The sequence below is a fragment of the Camelus bactrianus genome, chromosome 10 (assembly GCF_048773025.1).
Source record: "Camelus bactrianus isolate YW-2024 breed Bactrian camel chromosome 10, ASM4877302v1, whole genome shotgun sequence".
Taxonomy (NCBI): Eukaryota; Metazoa; Chordata; class Mammalia; order Artiodactyla; family Camelidae; genus Camelus; species Camelus bactrianus.
In genome coordinates, this window is record NC_133548.1 from 26,183,238 (window position 1) to 26,202,614 (window position 19,377).

Here is a 19,377-nt window from a genome sequence, read left to right on the forward strand (position 1 = left end):
CATAGAAGTTAAAACTACAAAGATAAAATTGTCGACAGAACAATTAAAACATAAAGGTGATTACACTCATATAGTTCACTCAATGAACAAATACTTAATGAGTGTCGATTACTTTCCAGAAATGGTTTTAGTAGGAGGTACATCAGAAATATATCATGCCCTAGGACACAACTGAAGAAAATACACCAGAGAGTGTGATAAACTATGTCAAATGCTGCTGTATTACATGTAGGGCTGAGCAATTAAATTTATCATTTAGCAAAGTGTGTCTGCCTGGAGGAAGAGATTTCACCCTTGGAATGCCCAGCAATAGTGTCTTTCCCCCTTCGCAACCCTCCTTTCCATAGTATCTACTGGCCCCACCTCCACAGTCCATCTCTCCACAAGAAGCCAGCACAGCATAGCTTATCTGAAGATAGGCCAATCATTCCTCCTTTTAAGTGTCTTTTTCCGTCTTTTCTCACTTTTATCCTCCTTCACCAAGACTTCAGTTCCTCACATTTGCAGGCACACAGGACAGAGGTCCTACACTTGGCTATGCATCAGAACCATCTGCCCAGCTGGCTAAAACTGCAAACATCTAAGTGAAGTAAGCCAGAAAGAGAAAGAAAATACCATATAGGATATCACTTATACGTGGAACTTTAAAAAGAAAAATGAGGCAATGAACTTATTTATAAACAGAAACAGACTCAGACATAGAAAACAAACTTATGGTTACCAGGGGCATAATGGCTGAAAACATTCCAAACCCACTGACAGAAAGACATCAACCAAAAATACAAGAAGCTCAGTAACCCTAGACAGGGTAAGTATAATGTAACCACATTTTAGGCACACAGGGGAGAAACCACTACAATCAAAAGATAAAGAAAAAAATCTTGAAAGCAACCAAAGGAAAAAAAGACACTGAAAAGAAGGAAATGAGGACAAGAATTATAGCTGACTTCTCAACAGAAACAATTGAGTAGTAATATTTAAAATAAAACAATAACACTATACTATGGTGTTTGTAGAATACATAGAGATAAAACATGAAAATAAGAAAAGGAAAAGAGGGTGGTAAATGGAAGTGTACTGTTACGAGATTCTTACACTGTGAAGTAATAATATTTTTTGAAGGTAAACTTGATAACTTAAAGATGCACATTACAATCTTTTGAACAATTACTAAAAAACATACATAGAAACATAACTAAAAATTCAACAGAGAAAATAAAATACCAAAAAATAACTGACTCACCCAAAAAGATGAAAAGAAAAGCAAAACAGAGGAACAAAGAGCAAACAAGACACAATCAAAACCAAAAACATTATAGATTTAAACCTAAACACTGTAAATAATTATTTCAAATGGAAATTAACTAGGGAGTGGGAGAAATTAGGTGTTGGTCAAAGTCCCAGTTAGAAGAGAAATAAGTTCTGAGGATCTAGTGTACAGCATTGTGACTAGTTAACAATACTGTATTGCATACTTGAAAGTAGCTAAGAGATCTTAAATCTTCTCACAACACACACACACACACACACACACACACACACACAAACACACACACACACACACACACATACATACACAAACCCACACACAGGTAACAATGTGAGGTGATGGATGTGCTAACTATGCTTATTGTATTAACTATTTCACAATACATATGTGTATCAAATTGTCATGTTGTATGCCTTAAACTTACCCAATATTATGTCAATTACATTTCACTAATTTGAAGGGAAAATGTAAATAGAATAAACATCCCCATAAAAAGGCAGAGATGGACAGACTGAAATTTTTTTTAAGGTTCCAATTACCCATTACATACAAGAAAACATCCTTTAAACATAAAAGAGACTGACTGGAAGTGAGAAGGTGGGAAAAGATAAATCATATAAACATAAGTATAAGAAAGCTAGTGTGACCAGAGAAATACCAAAGTAGACCTCAAGAACAGTACTATGAGATATACAGAGGGGGATTTTATAATGAAAGGTTCAAATTCATGAAGACATAAAAATAAAAAACATATGCACCTAATTTAAGAAAAGATCCCAAAATAAATAAATATTAATAGAATTAAAGAGAAAAATAGACAAATCCACAATCACAGCTGAAGACATTAACATCCTTCTCTCAGAAACTGATAAAACAAGTAGATGACAAAAATCAGTAAGGATATAAAATACTTGAACAACACTATCAACTTGACCTAATAGACATTTATAAAACACTATATCCAACAACAGCAGAATACATATTATTCAAGTGCATGGAAACATTCACTAAGATAGACCATATCTTGGGCCATAAAAAAGTTTTAATAAATATAGAAGAATGAAATTATACCAAGTATATCCTCTAACCACAACAGAATTAAATTAAAACTCAATAATAGAAAGATCTGAATACTTCTAATATTTAGAAATTAAACAATTTGCTTCCTAGTAACTCACATGCCAAAAAAAACTATTACAGGAGAAAATTTTAACTATTTTGAACTGAATAATGAAAATACATATAAAAATTTGTGGAATGTGGCTAAAGCAGTGCTTCTGGCTTAGAGAAAAATTTATAGCTTTAAGTGACTATGTAAGTATGCAAGAAAAAGATGACAAGGGTATAATCAATAATGCATGTTTCTACATTAATAAGCTAGGAAAGAAAAGCAAGGAAGTAGAAGGAAGGATATCATAAAATTAAAAGCAGAAATCAAGTGAAGAGAAGTAAACAAACAATATAAAAATATCAACAAAGTAAAAGTCAATTCTTGACAAAGATTTAAACTTCTAGCAAGACTCATCAGGAAAAAATAAATAGAAAACACAAATTACCAATATAAAGAATGAAAGAGAAGACAAAACCACACATCTTACAGCAATAAAAGGATAATAAGGAAATAGTATGAACATTATGACAGTAAATTAGACTTCTTAAATAAAATGGACAAATTCTTAAAAAATACAACTCACCTATACTGATGAAACAGGAAATGTAACATTTGAATAGCCCCATAGCCTCTAAAAATAATTAAATTCATAATTGCAAACACTTCCCACAAGGTAAACCTCAGGCCCAGATGACTTCCCTAGTAAATTCTATTAAACACTTAAATAAGAAATAACAGCGATCTTACACAAACTTTTTCAGAAAAGAGAGAAGATGGAATCATTTCCCAAATATTTTACAGAGCCAGCATAACCATGATGCTAAATTTAGACACAGACATACAAGAAAACAAAATTACACCAGTATACAGTATGAATCTAGACATAAAAATCCTTAACAAGATAACAGCAACTAGAATCCTGCAATATATAAAAACCATAGTATTTTATCAACAAGTGAGATTTGTTTATCCCAGGAATGCAAAATAAATTTAACATAAGAAAAATCAATGTAATTCAGTACATGAACAGATTAAAGAAGGAAAATTAATACATGCAAACTTCAATAAATGTAAAAAAAACTAACAATTTAATACTTATTCATGGTAATTACTCTCAGCAGCTAGGAATAGGAAAAATTTCCCCAATCTGATAAAGGGCACCTTAAAAAACACTAACATTATATTTAGTAGTAAAATATTGAAAGTTTCCTCCCTAAAGCCAGGAACAAGGCAAGGATATTTCCTCTCACCACTTTAACTGAACATTATAATAGAAACACGTAACTTGTGCATTAAGGAAAGAAAAATAAATAAAATGCATACAGATTACAAAGAATTAAAGCTTTCTTTATTTGCAAATGGCATAAGTGTGTTGGTGGAAAATTCTAAGGAATCTACAAAAACAGCTATAAGACAACTGAGAAGCAAATTACCAAGATTGTGGGATACAAGATCAGTATATAAAAATAAACTACAGGTCTATATACTATCAATAAATAACTGAGGAAATAAAATTAAAAGGAAAAAAATTTACCAGGGAATCAAAAATGTCAAAAAATTAGAAATAAACCCAAAGAGAGATGTATAACACTACATTGAATGTTCTAAAAAATTCTGAGAAATTAAAGATGACTTAAGTAATGGAGAGATATAGTGTATTCATGGATTAGAAGACTCAATATTGTTAAAAGCCCATTCTGCTAAAGTGGATATATATTCAGTATAATCACAATTAAAATTCAAGCAGGATTTTAAAAACAGAAATTTGCAAGCTAATTCTAAGATTCTATGTACATGGAAACAATCTAAAATAACTAAAATAAATTTGAAAAGAACAAAATTAGAGAAACTTTATGACTTAAAAACTGCTTATAAATCTATTGTAATCAAGACAGAGGTATTAATAAAAGGCTAAACAAATATATCAAACAGAATAGAGTCCATAAATAGACCTATATTGCCAAGACAATCCAATGGACAGAGAAAAATCTTTTCAATAAATGATGAACAACTGGATATCCATATTGAGGGAAAAATAAAAACATGACTTCCTGTATCACACCACACACAAAAATCACAGGTCTAAAGGTAAAAGTAAATTATAACCTTCTAGGAGAAAACACAGGAGAATACCTTCATGATCTTCTTAAAGAAGACACAGAAAGCACTAAGCATAAACAAAAATTGTATTTCACCAAAACAAAACTTCTGCTCATCAAAATCACCATTAAGAAAATGACCTAGCAAGCCACAGAGTAGGAGAAAATACACAATATATACATATATCAAGACTATATTTAATTTTTAAAATAACAGACTTCATAAAAGAAAAAAATATAAATGACTAAAATCACATTTAAAATGAGGCTAACATCATTAGTCATCAGAGAAATACAAAATAAAACTACCATGAAATATCACTATAAACACAGAATTGCACAGTGGTTCTCAATGAGGCAGGGAGGTTTCCAATTTTTACCTCCAGGAGGCATTTTTAGTTATTACTGGCATGTAGAATGCTGCTAAACATCCTACAATGCACAGGACAGTCCCAAATAACAAAGAATTATCCTGCCCAAAATGTCAATGGAGGCAAAATTTAAAAACCCCTAACAAATAAAAGTGAAAGAAACTAACAGCATCAAATGTTGGTGAGATGTAGAGCAACTGGAACTCTCCAATACATTATGAAAGGGTATGCAAAATAGTTCATGTACTTTGATGTTTGACAGATGTCACCATATCAAGTGCAAATGGATTCTTGTAAAAGTAAAGGTCAACATGGCCTACAATGTCCTGCAATGATCTAGACCCAAACTACTCTTCTAGCCTAATCTCCCAGTTAACGGAGCCACAAGGATGATACAGTATTAGAAAAATTTTCAAAAGTCTACTTGATTTTACTGACAAAAATTTTTAAAATTCTGAGACAAAAGAAAGTTTACATCATTTAGCTCAACTTCTTACCTAAAGCAGGGATATTAATATATTTTTGAAAGTGAAACATTTGCTGTCTCTCACAATAAACCCTAAGTAATGGCAAAATCTCATAGATCTATTTGATAAAAACGAGAGAAACAATTAATGCTATATAAATAATGGTCCTCTACTCCTTTTGTAAACTGAGTTAACTGGAGGCCATTATAGTTACTGACAGTGACTTAAGAAACCTCACAACGTAAGTTGAAAAAAATTAATACAATAGTTTAGAAAGATATTATTTATTACTAAGTACCACAATTCATTTCACAAAAGAATGGAGTCAGATGAAGGACAGTGTTCAACTGGCCTAAATTAGTATTATTCAACAGAAACACAATGCAAACTATAAATGCAAACTTCATATGTAATGTTAAAGTAAAAAGCACATGAAATCATTTTTTGATAATTATATTTACTATATATGCAAATTTATGTATATATTATGTATAAATTATACAAAAAGTTAATATATACAAAATATTATCATTTCAATATTTAATCAACATGAAAATTTTAGATTATTTTATATTCTTTTTTTGTACTAAGTCTTCAAAATATAATGTGTACTTTACACTAACAGCACATCTCATTTCAGACTAGCCAAATTTCAAGTGTGTAACACCTCGTGTCTACTGGATGTTAGTGTCGCTTATTACATGACACACTTCTAAGCGTCTTACATGGATTATTTCATTTAATAATCCATGAGGAACATATAGGGGAAAATAATTTGTCCAACTTCTCAAGGTTAGTGGTAGAATCAAGATTGTAACTCAATCAGCATGACTCATTTGTGATCCAAACCACCAAGCTATCCCACCTCAAATCAATTTTTTTTAAACAATATTACTAAAACTTTCAATTAACCAAAGTAATACTTTGAGTCCTGCTTTGATATCATATACTCATTTTATGGAAACCCAAATTTCTGATCACATAAAAAAACTGATTTTCCCCCCAAAATTTGGAATCTGAAAGAAAAGTCTTACCATTAATATGAGTTTTTGATATTTTTGTTTTAGGTCTGACACGCTTGCAGTTGGATCTGCCCCCAGAATACGGTACCAATCCTTTTTTGGTATCTGCTCAAATGCCATCATCCATCGAACAAGAAGTGGGCCTTCTTAGATCAGCTAAATAGAAATATTGATGACAACTCATTACAGTCTGCGTGTATCTAAGAAATAACCAGTAACTGCTTTACTATTTGGTATTTAATTGAGCAATTCATGATTACACTGCAAACCTGAAGCATATATTTTCATTTAGAACGCCCCAGGAATATCCTGTACAATTATATAGACAAGTATAGAAAACCTGTTAGATGTTTCATGATATATGCTTACATGTTAATGAATACACATCAGTATTTAAAAATAGAATTCAATAATGAACCCGACAGTGGATGATCCTCTAAGAAAGGTATTTCTGCGAAAAACAGAACACAGTTAAGTACTCACTAAACACACTACAAGAGTTGTATATATGTTTACAAAATGAATAAATATTTTTTAAAAGCAAAGCAAAATATCAAAGAATTAAAGTGAATCTGGGAGCACTCCCTCTTAATTTTTCCAATTCACTTTTCTTTCAAATTACCTTAAAAGAATAACAAGCGAAACAGCCAGTCAGCTGGTAGCAAGAGTCTCCTGAACATTGGAGAGGCACTCAGGCCTCCCAAAGAAAGAGCTCCTGAAACTGTTCACTGGACGACACGCCAGCCCTCCAGGCGACGGAAGACCTCGCCCGGAGCTCTGGACCCAGGCAACCTCTTCCTACAGCCGACAACTTAACGAGACAGCCGGGGCTTCCTCAAAATTGGGACCCGGAAGCCCACTGTATTCACAGTCGGCTCTGTCGCCCAGCTACAGGCGGGTACCCTCTCCTGGCTTCACTCGATATCATACTTACCAAACTTCGAAGAGCCATCGGCGTCAACTCCTTGCTCATCCTCTGCCAAACCTCGGAGCCGGCTTCAGCTTCCGCCGGAAGTCACTGCTCTGACGTAATCACGTTTCTAGTCGAGCCGCTGTGGCTGAGGCACCTATCGGAAGCGCCGCGCCACTCCGCCCTCTTGGACGCGGTCGTTATGGTAACCAGTCGCCGCTTCCAAGGAGTTTGCCAGCAGTAAGTGCCCAAGCTGTGGAAAAAGGGATCCTTCGCCTCGTTCTAACTCGCTCCTGTGGTGGCTCCCCGACCCACGCTCCTTTCCTCTTCCTCAGCGAGCACCCCACCCCCCCGGGCTTCCTCGGCCTCCCTTCAAAGCTTCCTCCGGCTTCCCTTCGCAGCGCTGCTCCCAATCCTTTTGTGGTTGACGAACGTACTACTCTGGCGCGGGATGGGGGTGGGGGTGGGGTGAATACTGGGATGGGGAGAAGAAGGTGAGACAGATGAGGAGACCTGATTTCTCCCTTGTCCCTACACTTCCCTTCGAATGGTCACATGCTAAGAGAACTAAAACCTATGCTGAGTAAAGTTTTTCTACTTCAGTTTTAACAGTTTTCCTGGAAAAGATGTTCAACTTAATTATTTCTTTTAGATCTTAACTGCCTTAAAGAATGAAAACTTTTCAAAGTCCTTTCACATTTACAACCTCTCTTCACTTTCTCTTCAATCCAGTGAAGCAAGTAAGGCAGATGTTATTATTCCCATTTTGTAGATGAGAAAACAAACCAAGGATCAAGGCCAAATAGCTAACTAGATAGAAGCAGAACATCAAGTCTTAGCAAGTCTATATATTCTCAGGGCAGCTATGCTTGCTTTCAACCTTACAGAAAAAGCAGAATAAAATGCTCGCTTTGAGGCAGTTCCTGGGCACTCCAAATGGGCACTTAGTTTTTTGTTGTTGTTAGCTTTTGTCATCTTCCTTCTCCTTTTCATTCGTCCTGTTGCTCCTTTCTGTTGTCAAATCTCTGTTCTGCTTACCTTATATTGACCACTTTTGCTTGCATTGTACATAGAGGTGAAAAATGCATCTCATTTCTCGGCAGCATAATATGGGTTTCACTTGGAAATGTTAAGGTAGTTTTGATGTTGTTACCACTTAGAGTTGCTTTCTTCTTTTTTTTTAATCTTTCTTCCACCAAATCTCAATTTGAGAAGCAGTCAAGACAAACCCTAAGCACATTAAATAAGATATTTTGATATGGTAAATTATTTAATAGTGGTCTGAACTATAAAAAATAACTGAATGATACAGGAAATTTTGAAAATCTAAAAGGAAAAATATGGATTAGATTCTCCATAGGATTTTGTCAGGTTTAATAGCAGACACAAAAGCATCACACTCAGAGGATCTGATTTTCGGTCCTGATTCCAACATACCTTATGTGTGGCCCTAAGGATACCTAAAACCAAAAAATTAAGTATTATTCTGAAAACCTTCCTCTACAGTACTATCAGAATGGCACCCCTTTGAACTTTTCTAGCTCTCAAACTTTCCTTTTTCCTTTCCCTGCATACTCCTTTTTATGGATAGTTATGCTCAGATCCTCCAGTTTTTATAGCCAAAGCACTTTATTTTGATTAACGATTCCATTAAGGTATTGTGTTACCTCTTTTTTTCCTTTTTTGGGCAAAATTCAGAAAACTCTAATCACTGTACCTCAATTTTCTCAATTTATTTCTATATTTGTATTTATTTGTTTGTTTGTTTGGATTTAGAAGGAGGTAACACTTTTTTTTTGCCCCCAGCAAATCCCAAGGGTTCTGTCATTTCATACCAACATACTTTAGTTTTCATCCCTAAAGCATACTTTAGTTTGCATCCCTAAAGCGTACTTTAGTTTGCAACTTTTTCTTTCATCTCCATAGTGTCATTATTCCATCAAAATGATCAACAATTCATTGATGTTATCCAATTTAGTCCTTAATTATATTTCCCTAGTTGTCTAAGAAATGTCTTTTTATGGTCAGTTTGCTTGAATCAGCATTCAAAGTCTACACATGGTACTTGGTTGGTCTATCTCTTAAATATCTTTTAAGCTATAGCAGTCCCAATTCTCGACTACTACCTTGGTTTTTTTCCCCCCTTTTTCTGTCATTGGCTTATTGAAAAGACAGATCAGTTGTCTTACAATCTGAATTTGTCTCTATTTATATCAGAATAAACTTCTTTAAGCACTTTTTACATGAATCCTTCCTCATTAATGTTCCTTTATTTTCTCATTTTCTAGAGCACTGCTGTCCAGTAGAAATACATTGTAAACCACAAACGCAAACTACATATGTGATTTTAAATTTCCTAGTAGCCACGTTAGGAGTAAAAAGAAACAGGTGAAATGGATTTTAATAATATATTTATTTAACCCAGTATATCCAGAGAGTATGGATCATTTCAAAATGTAATCAATATAAAAATTATTAATGAGATATTTTACATTCTTTTTTCATGCTAAGTATTCAAAAGCTTGTCTGTATTTTATGTATACAGCTCACCTCAATTTGGACTAGCCACATTTAAAGTGCTCAATAGCCACATCTAACTAAGGACTGCTTTACTGAACAGGGCAGGTCTAGAGGATAAAGACTTACCTCCTTAATCTGGCATTCAGTTACCTCCCCAGTATGATCCTAGTTTTCCAACCTCATCACCTATTATCTTCATACATAAAACCTTTAAATAATTGGATATTTTCTTGGTACTTCATCCATAATTTTGTCCTTCTTGCTTATGATACCATAGCTCTTTTCCTCATCCTGTCAGTTTTATTTCTCCTTTAAGACCTATCTCTTCCATCAAGTCTTTTATGATGGCCAGGTTCTTAGAAATTACTCCCTTCTCTCAACTTTCATAGCAGTCCTGGGTGTACTCCCCATTTGTACTCATCTGATCCCACAAGGTATTGTTACACACTTCAGATGCCTGTTGTAATTTCCTAATTGTATCATAAGCTGTCTGGGGGCAGGAACACGTCTCAGAGAAACTAAGCACCAGCTTTCTTGCTGCATTCTCTGGACTTCTAATGATGTGAGTGTATAGGCTTGTTTCTCACTATTTTATTTTAAGAAGGTAATTTACTCATTTATAGAAAACTAATGTAGCAGAAATATAAACTATGTTAGCATAATGGTTAAGAGCATGGATGCTGGAGTCAAACACGTAGGTTTGAATCCAGGTTCTGCCTCTTACTAGTTATGTGAATACTTTAAGTTAATCTCTGTGCCTTGGTTTCTTCCTCTATAAAATAGAGATAATAATAGTATCTCCTTCATAGATTTGTTGTGAGGATTAAATGAGATAACGGTGTCTGAAAGTAGTAAGTACTCAGTGAAGATTAGCTATTGTTGTTATTATTAATAATGAAATGTTTGTTGCTCAGTTTTGATATTAGAACAGTAAGAACTTATGGTAGTATTTTAGGAATTTCTAAACAGAGCAAATGAAAGCCACAGACTATTGAATTAGAAAAAATGAAACCAAACCCAAATGTTTGTTGAGCTTAGATAAATTAAAAACATGGGCAAAAACCTTGTAATTCCTGTGTCATCAGATTCTAACATAAGCAAAGTAGGCATCCATTAAATATTTGATTTTAAGATGATTCATCAGATACTATGTCTAAAGTTAGATATAGATGTAGATGTAGATATAAATATAGCAGAGATTTGAGACCCTTGGTTGTAGTGATAGAAAAAAAATCACATTCTTATTCAATTTATCACTTTAGTACTTGCCTGCTCATAAACTTACTAATGTTCACTACATATTAACAGATTCCTACCTTGCGATCATTAGTAAATTGCGCTTCTTATTGATACATATGTGCAATATATACAGCCTACTTCTGTTAATTATTTCTTACCCTGGGATTATATTTTCTTGGCTCTTTCTACTGATTTCATTTAATTTCCTTGATCTGATTTATCTCTGAATCTTTTGGGATTTTCATATCAGTGAACTAAGCTGTATATAATTTTAAGTACCAGAGAATATTATGGCTATATTCTGAAATTAGATGATTGCCCCTAGAACAACTTAGAATCTATTAGCTAGTGATGAGGTTGAAAAAAAAACAAAACCCACAATGACATAGAACATATATAGCCCTCATTTACTTATTTATTCTATCAACAAGTATTTATTGTCTACCAGTTGTCCCATATTCTGTTGCAAGACATGCAAGACTGAGTTGGCTATAGTCCTCTCAAAATCTTATAGTTTATCTGAGTAGACACACAAGCAACTGAAATAACTGTGCCAAGTGCTTTGCCAGAAAATAATACAGGTTCTGTAACAGTTAATAACTTGTAGTTATATGAATAGAATAAGGCAGATTACTTGAATGATTGAATTCCTTGAATCAAAATGAGGCTAATACAGGAAGATATATGGAAGTGTTAAGTTTTAAATAATGATTTTGACGGAGAAGAGAGATGAATGGCCAGAACTAGAGAAAATTCCTTTTTTTCTTTTTTTGACGGATTGTTATAAATCTTTGGACAGTATTGCGAATCAGCTCCACTGAGCAATCCTAGTTCATCTTTTAGAAGTGGTTTTTCAATTTTGTGTTTTTTCCCTTCGCTGGTTGTCTTCCCTTGATCTATTCTGTCTTTTTTCTTTCAGCAGTAATCATCAGTGAACATTCACTGAGTTTAAGCAAGGTGGTGCACTAAGTAGGAGAGACAGCGAGGTAAATACTTTTCACCGTCATCACACCTATTGCTGTGTTTTTCTTGTGTGTTTGACTTCAGTTGTGTCAGTGTTATTTCAAGCTTGTTTCAGACTTCATAAAGGTCTCTATCTTACCTGGAATCTTTGTTCCTGCCTTCCTAGCTTTTTCACATCTGATGTTTTAATTGTTTCATGAATCTATTAAAGACACTGGATATAATCCTTCTGTTTCTCTTTAGTAGTCATAATAAATACCAGCTTATTATTTCCTCATTTACTTCTTTACCCCTTTGTCTTATGACCACTCTGCCTTTTCTGTGAGCTTTGAATTTTCCTTGAAATTTGAAACCTTGTAATGATCTCTTCTAACCATGCAGTGAAATGCATCTATATGCTCTGTTTTTTAAAGCATCCTCTCTTCTCCATTTTAGTTTTTTAAACCTGAAATTTTTAAGTTTATTTTATTTTTGTCATGTAATTGACTCACAGAAGAAAGGTTAATTTGAAATGATCAAGGGGTGTTAATTTGTGGGTTAAAATGTGTTAAACAGTTGATATGAAGTCTGTTTAAGTCAATTAGAGTGTATAATGAAGCTATTTCTAGAGTGTTATGGAACCTTTTGAAGTCAGCATGGATTTTACTCCTGTATGTCAACCATGGCACCTGGCTGAACATGCCATTACACTTAGGTTCTTAAATTTGTGTATATTCCAATAGATATGACTAGATCTACATATTTAAAAGAAGTTTGACTTCATTACTAAGATTCTGATGTTTTGCTCTAGGAAATAAATTAATAACTTAATTCACCGCTAGCAAAATGTAAAACATAATTAGTAACACTATTATCTTTGTTACTCTCATATTTTTTTCTAAAATAAAATGCAACTGAACTCTATAACCCACAAAACATTCCTGGGGTTTTTGTTTGTTTTTAAAACTAGGCTAGTGGCATTATCGTTGATTTTTTAAGTACTAAGTACCTCATATAGAAAGGTAGCATTGATAGAGACATGTAGAATTTGGAGGGCTCATTTAAAGAAATGATTTGTTTTCCCCTCCAAAATTATTTGAAGTAATATTATGAAACATTTTAGTGTTGGTTAATATCTTTAAATATTTCAAAATGGTTCATGTTATTATGCAGTTTAATGTTATCATGATCAATTTTAATCGTTGAATGTACCTTTTGTGTAATGATAGCATTATTTGAGTGAAGCATTACAGCTTCAACAGTTCAAATCCACAGAGATTTGAGGGTAAAAATCAAGAATACATTCTTCACTTAGCATCAGAGTTTCTATGGTACTATTTTTACCGCTTGTGTCAGTTTACTAGTCATAAACACATTTAGCATTTCAGCTTCTTGCAACTATCAGTTTAATTATTTCAAGACTGATGAAAAATAATTCTTATATGCTAAAGAGTTTTCTTCAATGATGGATTAGATGCCAAAATAATGAAATCACACAACTTAAAAAATATACAGAAGAATAGATATTTTATGATGAAAGTCCAAAAATATCATATTTTAAAATATTTTAAGCAATTCATAGTATTACTTTTTAATTTACTGTAGAAGCACCATGAATATAGTCTTTTGTAGCTCATTAGCAATTTCGTTAATGAGGTTTTTTTGTGTGATAGATAGTTAAAGTAACAGACAAATGACAGATTGTTTGCCTTTAATGATTTCCCTGTTTCAAGCCCATTACAAAGCAATTAGAAATCTGACAGCATTTTCACTCTGCATTACTGATCATCTAAAGTGATGAGGAATGAGAGGTGATGAATATTAATTGTATATTTTCATATGATTATCATAAATTATTACCTTGTCTGATGTGCTGCAGGTGAAGCGGGAGCATTACAGAAAGACAGTCAGATATATTAATTTGAAAGACTATATTTTTTTTATCTTTGTCTGTAGTGTAAATCCTGATCTGTAATGTTAGTGTCTTTGAATGTTAAATTTATTATTTTTAGTTTCTACCTATATTTGGCGATAATTTAAATAACTTTTCTTATTTCAGCACAAGGAAAGGAAAAATTATTCCTTTGTACAATGTACATATGTGTCTTTAAGTTCAGAATTTCAAAAATCTAATGTAGAAAATGAGAGTGAACTTTGGTGATATACATATGTATAATCAAATTTGACAGACAAAGAAATACTTAGAAATAGAGCTTATAAATAGGCCCTAGATTAAAGTCAGGTAATCCTGCAAAAGAAGAAGATAAGAAAGTGTAACCAGATGTAAAAGATTTTCCTGGGTCCTCTATAACAGTTCTTTTAGGCTTAGTCTGGTAAATGTCCTGTTTCCCCAGTTTCTTGCTTCAGGTAGATGAGGCTAAGCCTGCCCTCAGGAGTCAAGTGCTGTTGTTACTTGGTTCCTAGCTCTGAACATACACCAAAGGTTGGTCCAGAAACTAGCTAACAGTCTTCAATACAGGGAGAATTGGCAAGCTTAAAGCAATTGAAATGATTAGAAATATATCTGGATCAATTTTACCAAAGTAAATTAATTTATATTTTGATGCCTCTCTAATTATAGGTATTAGTTGGTAACCAATACATACTTAATAAATTGAGTTAAATTTCATTACACTAATGAGGCCGTGTCTGGCTTCACTCTTGTCGTTTGGACCTTTTTGCTGTGGTTTGCTCTGTGGCATATCATCTCTCAGAGACACATGCCATCCTGGACCCATCTTTATTTATGAAGGTCATAATCTATATGACAATAAATCAATACAAATGAATTTTTGCATGCTTCTTAGAAATCATTCTCCTTATTTTACAATTAATTATATATATATTAAAAGTAAAACTACCAGACCTTCACAAATGAACTTTCTGTGTTCTGGAAAGTTGAAGAGAACCATCTGAAATTCATTACATATTTCCTGAGGGAAAAGTTAGATATCATAATGGTAAAAGCAAATTATCAGTAAAAAAGGTCAAGTCTCTAATGTTTAGTAGCCCAACTTAATAATATTTTTACTGGTTAAGCTTTACATATGTTAATATATGTATATTTATATACAAATATATTATACTTTATGTCTGCTGCCCTCCTGGGATTTTATTCCACAAGGACCTCCTTCATCTACATAGCAGGTCCAACTAGCACATTTTATAGAATCAAAATGGTAATTTCCAGTGTCCTCAACTCCCTTCTGCTGATATTTTTTGTCTTGTCTTAGTCCATACTTTAAGTTGATCCTTTGTACAACCCAACCAATTCTTCTTTTCTTCTCTTTCCACTTCTAACATACCACCAACCAACATAGTTTCTTGACTTTGACCAAGGTCCCCACTTCTTCCTTTAGAGGAATTGGTTTAGAAATCTTGCATATTTTTGCTGTGAATACTTACTGAGTTCATAGGAACCTGGGCTGTCCAACCATGGCACTGTTAGCAAATCAACAACGAGGAGACAAACACTCCTAAGTTGTAAATTGTAAATAGCTGCATCTTCTCTGGTAACAAGGAGTCTCTGGAACATATTCTACCATGTCTAAAATTACTTTCTTAGACAGTGCAGGATGCAGCACTAAATACAAAAATGAGGACTCACTTTTATAATTAACAAATACCTTCACATATTATGTATTTTCTCATTTGCTCTATATAACAGCCTTGTAAGACAGGTAAGGCAAATATTATTGTCATACACATACAGGAATCAGACTGGAAGGGACAGAGGCAAGATTCAAATTCAAGTTAGCTGACTCCACATCTTTTGCATTTTCTGTCACACTACTTTTGCTTCCGTATATGAAAGCTCTTCTACTAAATGGCTAAAAATTTTAGAGATAAAATTTAGAGTTCCCTCATTCTATCTTTTTCCCCCCCTAATTTTTTTTTTTTAGATAGATAGAGGAAATGAACCTAAGGAAGTTTAGGATTTACCCCAGGTCTGACCCCAAACTAAGGTCAAAACTCGAGAACTTCTTGGTCTGGTTTCAGAGGTCTTTCCATTACATGCGCTGCCTTCATGTGTCCTGAAGCTACAGGTCTGTTTTATTTCATTTTTTTTTTCTTCAGTTATTAAACTAAGCAAATTATTGGCTATAATCTTGGCTTGCAAAATATAAACATTCTGCCCTTGTTCTTACGATTTTTCAGTCATAAAATTAAGTCAGTTGTATGTGACAAAACTTTTTCATAGTAACTTTTCCAGTAAACATTCTGAAGTGTCCTAGGGTAAGAGTGGAAGAAAAGGATGTGACCACCTTGTGTTGAGAGAATGGAAGGGAGAAAGGCTGGGAGCTGTTACTTACCCTCATTTCCTTCTTGATTCCCTGGTACAAGTAATGACCTCTCTAGCTTGGAAACATCTCCCATTGACTAGGCTTAGAAAGATAAGATCCATCAAACAATTCAGCGAACAAATTTCTTTCTTTCTAAGGTATAAAAATCATTATTTTAAATAGTAACAGAGGTTAGGAAAAAGGGATATTAATTACATAATGAGGAACAACACTTATCCTGATCTGATAAGGAGCTCAGTTCAGTAGTGTTGGCTCTTGTCTGATTCTCTGATACAGACCAAAGGTTTGACTTCCTTCCAAGCTGGGACCTCGTTCCTCCATAGTTGTGCTTCTAACCCCCTTGTGGGCTTAGCCAGCTAGTCACATGGCACAGAGACATCTCTCCTTGAAGAACTGGATTCATTTCTCCACTCCGTACAGTTGATCTTCTTTTCACTGTCTCACTTTTCTAACCAAGTAACAGCTATTCCTTACATTCTTCAAGTTTTAAGTGTTTTTACTTACATTTAAACACCATTCTGCTACTTCCCATTTTGTCTAGTCATGGAAGATCCTTTTAAGTCATACACAAAGCATTCCCTCTTCCCCTTTCAAAATTGCTACCTAAAATGGGTTTATATCTTGTACCGGTACAGCACCATTTAGTTGAAGTAACAAGGCATTTAAGATCCCTAGGGAAAAAAAAGGTCAACAAGTTGGAAAGAAAACTGAGGAAAAACATTCTTTTTAATTTCAGAGATCTCAGGGATCTGATATAATGAAGACAAAACATAGAGGAGGCCAAGATTCCTGACTAGTCATTAGTAAAGACGTTGACTCGGTTCTGAAACAGGCCCTCATGAGAAAGGAGATATGTCAACATCCATTGGTTTGGCATTGAAGCCAGTTTTTAAGTTATTTTCTTTCTAAACCATTTCCCCCTATGCTGGATTGAGGAATAGAATAAAAAGACTTACAACACTTAAATAGATTACACTGTTCACTTCTTATTTGATGATATGGTCTGTCATTCTATCAGAAAAAGATGCTCAGTTCATCTGGCATATTTGGCTTTTCAGATACTGTGTTGGTTGTTTTCCAATATTTTATGCCCTTCTAGGTGTCACTAATTGATTGTTTAATTTGTTATTGCATGTTTCCAGGTTAAATTAAGCTGTCTAATTACCAAAATCATTTCCCCTTGTTTTAAAGACGGGTATGTTTTCCCTTTTCCAGTCTCTGGGGACATTTTCCCATCACTTTAAGATGAAACAATGGGAAATAGGTAAAAGGATTGAGAGGAAAGAGGAATAAAAAGATATATTCGTCCTTCCTTTTGCAGTGGTCACATCATCCATGTGATTTATTTCATTCTATTATAGTCATAAATATTTGACTACTGTTTTAATTCATTCTTCAGATTTCTTAAAGTTTAACTTTACTATTTCCCCCAGGGGGGAAAATGATTTCTCTTTAAATAGAATTGTGCATATGTGTGATGAGTTCCTCCCGCAGGCTATTTCAGTCAGTCCTTAACCATTACAGTGTATGGTTTCTTTATCAAGGAGCTAGCACAAGGTGAACCCTGGAGCACACTGTTTTGTCACCTCATATTTGGCACCCTGCCTAGAAGGTGATTTTTTAAAATTTTTAAAAAATTCTCCAGAAGAATGTTACCTAATAGTTGTTATTGAAACAAATTGGAAGTACAAATTTATGTAATCAGATTTGAAGGATTTGTTTCCCAATAATAGCTGAGCTACTGTCCTGCTCTTGTTTTGCTTGGCTTACTATTACCTTTCAATAAATTTCAAACTTCACATCATGGCTTATAGAACTTCTTTGCTTTCCAGTCCTGGAAAATGTACTCTAAGCCCTCTTCAGCTGGAAGTATAAAGTTCAGAACACTGTATCAATATACTTCTGTGTCTTCTAAGGTACCTGTAAACCAGAGATTGTATTTTAATGAAGGGAAAGAAAAAAGGAGAGAACTCTTTAAAATCTAATTTAGCTCACTGACACAAAGATTTTCAGATCATTTATTCAAGTAGCCGCTCCTGGGTTAGCATTAACTTTTGGTACTTCTTTCTGATCAAGGAGGCTTTCCGTTTTCCATGGTCAAGTGCTCCATGTGACTAATAAACTTATGCAAAGTAAAAGGGACTTTCATGCTTGGGAGGAAAAGAAATTTATACAGTTTTACCTTTACCTAAAGAACTGACAATTAATATAGAATGAAAGGAGTTTTTCCTTCCTTCATTTTGGAAAATTGACTTAAAAACCTTAAGATTTCCCATAAAGCACTTAAAAACTTTTTTGAGCCTACTCCATTGCTAGGTGATGATCTTTTATTTCTAAAGAATTAGGTGTTTCTCTCTCTAAACAGGGAGCTAAAGCAAGGGTTGAAAAAATTTTTATCTATAAAATATGCATATTTATGAAAGAAGTGTATACATTTGAAAAATTGCATGTTTTTCATGCTCCTATTTACTTGTTACTATGGCAACCACTACACTGCCTAGTATTTATGTTGTCTAAGATTCAGAGTGCCTTTTCAAAAAAATAAATATGCCAGAACCATGTATTGTATTTACTTTAGTGTTTAGAAAAATATTTATTCTAATGCATATTTTTGAAGAAAGATGACAATAAATATTGTAAACTTCAGACTGGCTTAAATGGTACCTTTTCCTGTAGTATGTTTTAAAAATAAAAATGATTGCAGTTTTTTCTTTTCCTTGTTATAAAAACCAGAATAAAGAATAGAAATAATGAATTTTCAAAACTTATGAGTCAATCCTTAAAATATAGTCTCTTGATTGTTTCTTATTTTTATGACAATATTTTGATTCATAATAAATTTCTGAAAATATAAAATATGAACACTTAGACAAAATAATGCTAGCTGCATAAATTAGAAAATGTAAATAGTTGGCATTTCTGATCGCAGATTGTTCTTTGATATCTAGGAATGAAAGATTTATGTTTTGTATTTGAAATGAGAGGCATGGTTGCTATTATTTTTCTTACTTTAATTATTTAAATTGTTTTCTGAGATGTGTGATACATAAATATAATTTCTGAATGTTAAACATCAGAATGGAAATTAAGAAGCATAAAATCAGACATGTTTCACGTCACGT

General features: G+C 33.5%; 2 protein-coding genes across 6 annotated transcripts in view; one reads left to right on the top strand and one right to left on the bottom strand.

Annotated features, from left to right (window-relative positions):
- The window catches only part of DNAJC24 (DnaJ heat shock protein family (Hsp40) member C24), a 47,395-nt gene extending 40,012 nt beyond the window's left edge, over positions 1–7,383 (bottom strand). The window contains exons 1-2 of one of the 4 annotated variants that reach the window (XM_045523730.2): positions 7,275–7,383; positions 6,353–6,496 (exon numbers count right to left, since the gene is read on the bottom strand). In XM_045523730.2, coding sequence (XP_045379686.1) covers positions 6,353–6,463 — 111 coding nt within the window. In that variant the 5' untranslated portion in view covers positions 6,464–6,496; positions 7,275–7,383. Of the gene's footprint in view, positions 1–6,352; positions 6,497–7,274 lie in introns of those variants that run through there. The other 3 variants (XM_010964731.3, XM_074372213.1, XM_045523731.2) reach the window with 3 other exon arrangements.
- DCDC1 (doublecortin domain containing 1) overlaps positions 7,362–19,377 on the top strand; it is a 393,336-nt gene continuing 381,320 nt past the window's right edge. For both annotated transcript variants that reach the window (XM_074372209.1, XM_074372210.1), the window contains exon 1: positions 7,362–7,490. The gene's annotated coding sequence lies outside the window, so the exon portion shown is untranslated. The remainder of the gene's footprint in view (positions 7,491–19,377) is intronic.